General features: G+C 52.9%; 1 protein-coding gene across 2 annotated transcripts in view; it reads right to left on the bottom strand.

Annotated features, from left to right (window-relative positions):
- TBX3 (T-box 3) overlaps positions 1–7392 on the bottom strand; it is a 10520-nt gene that overhangs the window by 881 nt on the left and 2247 nt on the right. Inside the window, exons 2-7 of one of the 2 annotated variants that reach the window (XM_010574223.1) lie at positions 6950–7221; positions 5854–5861; positions 5514–5660; positions 3249–3325; positions 1779–1936; positions 20–723 (exon numbers count right to left, since the gene is read on the bottom strand). In XM_010574223.1, coding sequence (XP_010572525.1) covers positions 20–723; positions 1779–1936; positions 3249–3325; positions 5514–5660; positions 5854–5861; positions 6950–7221 — 1366 coding nt within the window. The remainder of the gene's footprint in view (positions 1–19; positions 724–1778; positions 1937–3248; positions 3326–5513; positions 5661–5853; positions 5862–6949; positions 7222–7392) is intronic. The other variant, XM_010574232.1, reaches the window with a different exon arrangement.

The raw sequence follows: 7392 nt of genomic DNA, 5'->3' as shown, positions 1-7392 counted from the left end.
GGGGGGGGGGCTGCAGTACCTGCGAAGCCAGGACGTGCTGCTGCAGATGGAAAGGCAAAGCAGCCGCCGACGCTCCCGAAAGTCCCTGGGCCGCCGCCGTGGCCATGACCGTGTTGTCCAGTCCCGAGACGCCGGCGGACGCCCCCGAGACGGTGGCGAGCAGGGGACCCATACCAGCGGCCATACCGGAGAAAGCCCCCCCCATGGCAAACTGCCCGGGGTGCAGCAAAAGCGGGTGCCCGTTCCCCAACGGGTTGAAGAACTGCTGGCCTGCCAGGGCAGGGGGGAAACCGAGGTTCTGCAAATGTCCCTGGCTCAGGTGGGCCGTGCTGTCGGTCTGCACCGTGAGGGGGGCGAAGGGCTCTTTACCCAACAGGCGGTTCTCATCTACTTTGGGGCCATCCCTGAGGGGGCTTTTCAGGTCCTCGCCGCTCAGGCTTCCCCCCCGGGTGCTGGAAGAGATAGCAGCCGGACTGTGCCGAGAGTCCGGAGGGGCTTTCTCCGTTCTCTCTCGGCTTCGACTTCCCACCGAGTCACTGGGGAAAAAGTGGCTTTTGGAGGGGCTGCCCCCCTTCTCCCGGGGGTCGTCTCCCACCGCCGCGGCGGAGCTGGCCGGCGCTGGGGTGGTGGCGGTGGTCGTGCTGATTTTGCCCGACTCGTTGCCTTCTAGCAAGGGATCGTCTTTGCTGTCCGCATCGCTGTCTCCCTCGCTGGGGCAGAGATCTGCAAGACAAAGGGAGCCCGGGGCTGGGATCCGGCACCCCACGTCCCAAAATCCCCCCCATCGGGCTGGGAGAGGGGACAGAGAGGCTTCCTGGCCAGCCAGAGCTTTAGATGTAAAAACTTCCTTTTTTTTATTATTATATAAAGAAATACACCCACCCAGTGGTGCCTGGGTGGTGGGGAGTCCCCAGGGACACCCCCCCCCAGCGGGGGGGCAGGGAGACAGGGTTGGAGGGCCTCGGGAATGTGTCTCCCAAGAACTTTTCCAAAGTTTTCAGCCCTTTCGATGGGCAAACTTTGAACACACCTCCCCCCCTCCCTCTTCCATCACCCCCCAGGCCCCCTCCTCCTCCTCCCCAAACGCATGCACAGCTTCGCTGGATTCCTCTGCACTTCATCTCCTAATTTCAGCGCCCCAGGTGCGAAGCTCTGGTTTGCTTTTCGGGTCCCCTCCCCTCGGCTCGGCAGGACTTTAAACAAATGAGTAAAGCAACAACAAAAAAGAGGTTGTTTCCTCCTCCCCCTGTACCCCCCGCCCCTGGATGGATGAATACATGAGAGCTGCAGACAGCTCCCAACCCCGCACCGAGAGAAATCGAGGGTGACTTTTCTATAACAAAGTTCGGGACTGTATCCAGGGGAAAGATCCTTCCTCTAATAACAGATTCAGAGAGGAATATTAATGGAGTGACTCCAGTTCTGAACTTTTGCCCCGTGGTCTGTCTTTGCTCCTTTGACTCGGAGCTGGCTCCTTTCTGAACCAAGGAGGGGAGGAATGAACGTGCGGCAGGGGGAGAGGGAGGCCGGGGGGAGAGGGAGAAGGAGAGTGAGAGAAAGACTGAAAAAGAGGGGGAGAGGGAAAGAAGGGAAGAAGGAAGGAAAGAAGGAAGGAAGGAAGGGGAGAAGGAAGGAAGGAAGGGGAGAAGGAAGGGGAGAAGGAAAGAAGGAAGGCAGGCCAGTGCCAGAGGCGCAGGCCAGGATCCATCCCCCCGCGGAGCAGGCACCCAGGCTCCCCCCGAGGGGACCCGGCGGGGTCCGGGGGCCGCAGGTCTCACCTTTGAGGCTGGAGGTGCCGACGGCGGGCACGGCGGGGCAGGAGGACTGGGCGAAGCACTTGAAGGCCGTCTGCTCGTTGGACGACTCGTCCGAGGTGGGGTTTTCCTTCTTCTGCCTCTCGTCGTACACCCGCATGGACTGCAGGGTCAGCTGCTTCCTACGGGCACACGCACCCGCTGGGCGAGCGGACCCCGGCACTCCCCCGGGACCCCCCTCCGAGACCCCCCATCCCTTCCCCAGCCCCCTCTGGAGTTCCGATTTGGGGATGACTCGAGCAGGGGAATTAAGGGCCAAGGTCCCCTCGAGGGGGGAACGCATTTCTCGCAGGCAGGACTTGGCTGCTAATGAGAGGAGATTTCTTGGAAGCGGTGAGCAGCTCTCAGCAAGGGCAGATATTAAAGACAAGGGGCGGAGGGGAGAGGGAAGCATTCCCTGGAGATTAGCTTTTAAAAGGCGAGGATGTTCCAGAGATATGAGCCTTCTTAATGGTTGCTAAGATTGCTAGGAAGTGGTTATTTTGTTAGGCACTTTATGTAATCTTTTCACCAACAATTAACCCGGAGTAAAAATCTATTTATATTTAGAGAGAAATTAGAAATCATTTCCGTCCTGTGGCTCCAGTGTTGGCTTTATTTTCATACTGATGGACAAGAGGAGCTGGCGTGCGTGTGTGTATGTGTGTGTACTGGGCTCAGTGCTGGGCAGGGAGAAAGGCCTCTTGTTTTATATTACACCCCCCCCCCCCCTTTTTTTTTTGTTAAAAAAAAGATGGACAGATTTATTCATTATCTAAGCCCGAGTGCAAATAGCTAAAATATTCTGTCTGCTGTAAGAAAGCAAAACAAAGACATATGCCCCATCAAAGAAAAAAAAAAATCATCCCTTTCTCTATTTTCTCCACTATTAAAAATAAAAATCTTGAGTCCCATTAAAATGAGTTCTGTCTGTCTGTCTACCTGGGGCACAAACTGCTGCTTTTGGAAAAAATAAAGAATCTTCTATCATTAATTACTTCCATATTCATGAGACATCTCTGTCAAAACAGTTTATTTATATATTTCTCCTCCACACTTTAGTCTTTTCGATACAGTCCCCAGGAAAATGCCAGAGGAGATTCAACCAGCGATCAGCTCTGACCTCACTTCTCCCCCTTTCCCAGTCCCAGATACAAACTATACTGTAATATTCCCTCTCAAAATTTGAAGGGAAACTTCTTTCTCCGGTGATATTTGCTTAATGTACCACCATCCCTTTGGCCAACCATCCCCTGCGATGTGAAAAATAAACACGGAAAGCAGGAAAGAATTCCCATGCAATCAGTTTGGTGTTATTAACAAGATCCTTACGAATTTTGGTGGGGAGAAGTGTGGTTTGGAGGCCAGGTGAGGTGATTTTGACCTCTGCTCGTGTTCTGAACTTCACGCGCAAAAACCAAACTAGGCGCCTATATATAATCTATCCAGACTCACCTTTTTTCCCTCCTTCCATTCCCGGTGTCTCGAAAACCTTTGGCAAAGGGGTTGTTGTCAATTTTTAATTGAGTGATCTATAGGATGGAGAAAAAAAAAAATAGGCAGGGGGTTGGGGCAGAAATAAGGAGATTTTGTATTAAAAAAACAGCAGCAAAATAAAAAAACCCTCTCCCGAGTTCCCCCAGTGCTGGCAGGACCCCGGCAGGAGCAGGACAGGGCAGGGGGCAAAGGTCCCGGGTTTTGGGGTGAATCTTTGTGTTTTCCCGAGCCGGTTTGGAGGCAGCTCGCACCCAATCCCCCGGCCGGACTGGTCGGTGACCTGGGCTGTGGTGGCAATGAAAGAGCCCCGTGTTGCTGCCACCGCATCGGAATTAATTTAGCCGTGCAATGCGATCCATGCAAGTTATGCCTGCGCTTAAAACTCTTTAAATGCCGTAATTAAACCGCAAAGGAATCATACCCACCCCCTTGCTATAATAAAATACTTTATATAATCGCATTATGCTCCGCATGTGTGTGTGTGTTGGGGTGCCGGGGGTGCCAGGAGCCAGTTGGATTTTTGGGGGGGGGGGGGGTGTGTGTGTAAGTTTTTTGGTGAATGCTTGGGGCTTTCCTCGGGATTCAGGTTATCGTAGGGAATGGCTGTTTCTTTCTGTATTTGGAGGGTTGGGGTGGGGGTTGTGCAGAGCACCCCGCGACTCCCCGTGCCTGCGCGGAGGCGGATTCCAAGCCCGGCCGGGGGCTCCCCTCGCTATAATGGGATGCGGGAGGCGAGGATGGGGACTGCGATGGGGATGGGGATCCCGCCTGCCCGCTGCTCTGCTCCCGCATCGGCTGGAAGTGCCGCAACCCTCCAGATTGAGAGGAGAGTGGGACCCCGAAAAGCAACCCCCTCCTTGGGCAGGACGGACCCTGGCTCCCGAGTTACCCCCCCGCCTCACCACACACGCAGGATCAGGAAAGAGCAGGAAAACCCACTGCTCAAAACCAGCAGGACTTTTAATCCAGGTGATCCTGGCCTTGCCTTCTGACCTGCCAGCGAGGCGATTCCCCCAACGCCGGAGCCGAGGGCTCCCCGCCATTCCCGCACGCCGCTTTCCAGGCGATTTCATGGCAATCAGACAAATATGTTCCTTTCTGTCCTTCAACCAAGCCGGCCCCAGCTGATAGACCGGGGCGAACAGCCCTGCTGATAAGTCCCAAAGCAAAGTCTACTCTCTGTACACGCGTTTCTTTCCGTTTCCTTGCAAGCGCCCGGCCGCAGAAAGAGAGGAAAATAGCCCGAGCCCCGAGGGAGAAGCGGCTTTTTTGGAAACCGAGGTGCAGACCCCCCCCCCTTCACCCCTTGATTTTTAATAGTGAAGGATGTGAGGGGGCAGAGAGAGGCACGGGGAAGCTGCAGCGAGCGGGCGCTGCACATCCCGACCCTCTGCGCTTAACGCACACGCACACAAAGTAATAATTTATAGACGGAAAAAAAAAAAATCAAAGCCCCTTTTTTGGCTCCTTTGCTTCCTTCCACTTGACTTAATTACCGTAAATTCACCATTTGCCACTCTTCCAAATATACCACCTTGGTCGCAAGTGACAATAAACCAGCAGAAATGGAAAGGCAGCGTCTGCAGCGCTGCAAAACTTTCTCACACTGGCTCTTTCAGACCTTCCAGCTAAATTCAAGCAAGATACCCCTCTCTGATCAGAGCATATTTCTGCACCACAAAAAATAATAAAACACTGCAGGATGCAAAAAAAAATATCATAATATAATAATAATAGGAACCAGACGTGCGCTCCAGCCTTATTGCCAATTGCTGTTAAAGGAGCTAAAACAGCACAAAGGCCAGGAAGAATTACAAAATCTCCAGCCCCGCTGCTCTCCCCCCTCTGTCTTTCGACACACGGAGCCGATTCTTTTTTTTTTTTCATTTTTTTTTTTCCCCCTGATGCCTCTTAGATTAAATCCACACCGAGAACAGCGATCCCCACCTCATCCTACCCCTTTCCCCATAGCGGGGAGCAAAAAAAAAAACCCTAAACAGCCCCCCCCCGACCTCCCTTTTAATTGCCCACCCCGAGGTCGGTGGGAGCGAAGTGCCCGACCCCCTCCCCCGGCGCCTTCCCGAAGTTGGATCAAGGAGGTTTGGGGGGGGGGAAGAAAGAGAGGAGCAGGATGGGCTTCGTGATTTTTAAGGGAACAATGCAGAGTAAAAGCTCTCTTAAAAGCCAAAACACGTAAAACAAATCCTTTCTTAATCTCCTTACCTTATCATTCTGGTATGCGGTCACTGCGATGAATTCGGTCTCCGGGAAAACGTAGGTCCTGAACGTGCTATAGGGGAGCTTGAGAATATCGTTGGCTCGGACGATGTGGAACCGGGGCTGGTACTTGTGCATGGAGTTTAAAATGGTCTGGGGGGGGGTGCGGGGGTGGGCAGCGGCCGGCAGCAGAGAGGGCAGAGGGGGGGAAAGAAGACGGTCAGCTGGAGCAGCACCCCCTCGCACTTCCCCCAGCCATCGGCACTTTCTCCTCCTAATTTGCCTTCCCTCTCCTTCCTCCCCTCACTCCTCCTCCTCCTCCCCGCCGAGCACACTCCAAACACACGCACACGCCTTGCAGCATCCAACAAAAAAAGCACTGACAGCTCCAGCTCGCCGGGGTTAGGCTCTCCGCTGGACCTCTCGGAGAGGGGAGGGGGGGAATCCCAGCAGAGCTCTCCTAGGAGAGGGGGAGAAGCTGTTTGGGCTCTGGCCGCAACGTCTTTTGATTTCAAAGTGAAAAAAAAAAAAATAAAAAATTTAAAAACAAGTAAGGAAGCCTCAGCAGCTATAATAGCAACACCACCACGAGAGCCTTGGCTAGGTCTAATTGCTCGCCCCAATCCACTTAAGGCCTTCTACGAAAGGCAAAAATGTATCGTCTAATCAAATCACAGCCAGCAAATGCAATCTTCGGCACATTAGAGATGCCCCGACCGCGGCCACCACCAGCAACCCCCGGCTCCGAGGCGGAGGCTTTCCCAGGAATAGAAAGAAATGGCAAGGATCGTCAGAGCACTTATCAGCAGGTTTGTTTGATTTCACTCTTAGGGTAAGTTTTTATCTCTGCACACCCAGTAAATGTAAAGGAGTGGATAGACATGAATGGGCAACTTGACCTCTGATTTTGGTCCCTGTTTATTTTCACTCCGGCTTGCTTTACATTATCCAGATTAATATATATTTAAATGTTTGCGTACTTAGGCCTTTAAGCCCTTTATACACACATGCATATCATTTTCCTACGCTTAAAAAGTGTGATCGACTTTATTAAAAAAAAAAGAAATAGATACATAAAGTCAGCACAGCTCTGAGAAATATCGAGTTGTGCCGTGCTGGAAATATATCTCTAAAGTTAATGCTGAATGGCACGGAGAGGTTAGAGAATAACCTCGAGTGTTAAATCCTGACCTCAGCAAGAAGAAAAATGAGGGAATATTATGAAGCAGACAGATGCGTGTCCCCCGTGTGAGTGGAAGGGGGGGATTTATTCCCCCTTGTCCCCCCATTTCGGCAGCCCACCGGGGCTGCGGGCACGGCTCCGGCCGAGTGGCCGCTGCGCTCCCGGCCAGATCCCCCCCCGGGACCCACCGCTCCGGCCAGGCAGGCAGGGAGGGAGGGAAAGGGAAAAGGGGGGGGGTATAGGAAGGTGTAAAAGGCACTCACAAATCCATGCTTGTCAGAGATGTTGTTAGTGAGCTTCAGCTTGTGAAAGGTGACGACTTTGGACATCCATTGTTCGCCGGTGGCCGGGCTGTCCGGGTGGATGTACATTCTCTTTGGCATTTCAGGGTCAGCTTTGCCGGCTACCATCCACCGGGAATTATGGAATTTGTACCTACAATCATCAGCCGCCACAATATCCATCAATAAAATGTACTTGGCCTTTTTATCCAGTCCAGTGCATCTCACTTTAAATGGAGGAAACATTCTCCTATGGGCAGAGAGGGGAGGGGGGGGGGAAGTAAAGAAAAGACAAGACCAAAATAAAATAAAATTAATCACAGCGTTTAAATAAGCTCCTGAATCTCGGTAGTGCGTCTACCGAGCAATCGCTTCAGCTCTTAGAAGCGGAGAAGTCGCGTGTGTGTAATTCCCCCCCCCC

The sequence above is a fragment of the Haliaeetus leucocephalus genome, unplaced genomic scaffold (genome assembly GCF_000737465.1).
Source record: "Haliaeetus leucocephalus isolate CR32 unplaced genomic scaffold, Haliaeetus_leucocephalus-4.0 Scaffold13, whole genome shotgun sequence".
Classification (NCBI taxonomy): domain Eukaryota; kingdom Metazoa; phylum Chordata; class Aves; order Accipitriformes; family Accipitridae; genus Haliaeetus; species Haliaeetus leucocephalus.
Note: the sequence above shows the minus strand (reverse complement) of the source record. Positions and strands in the feature narration are given on the sequence as shown.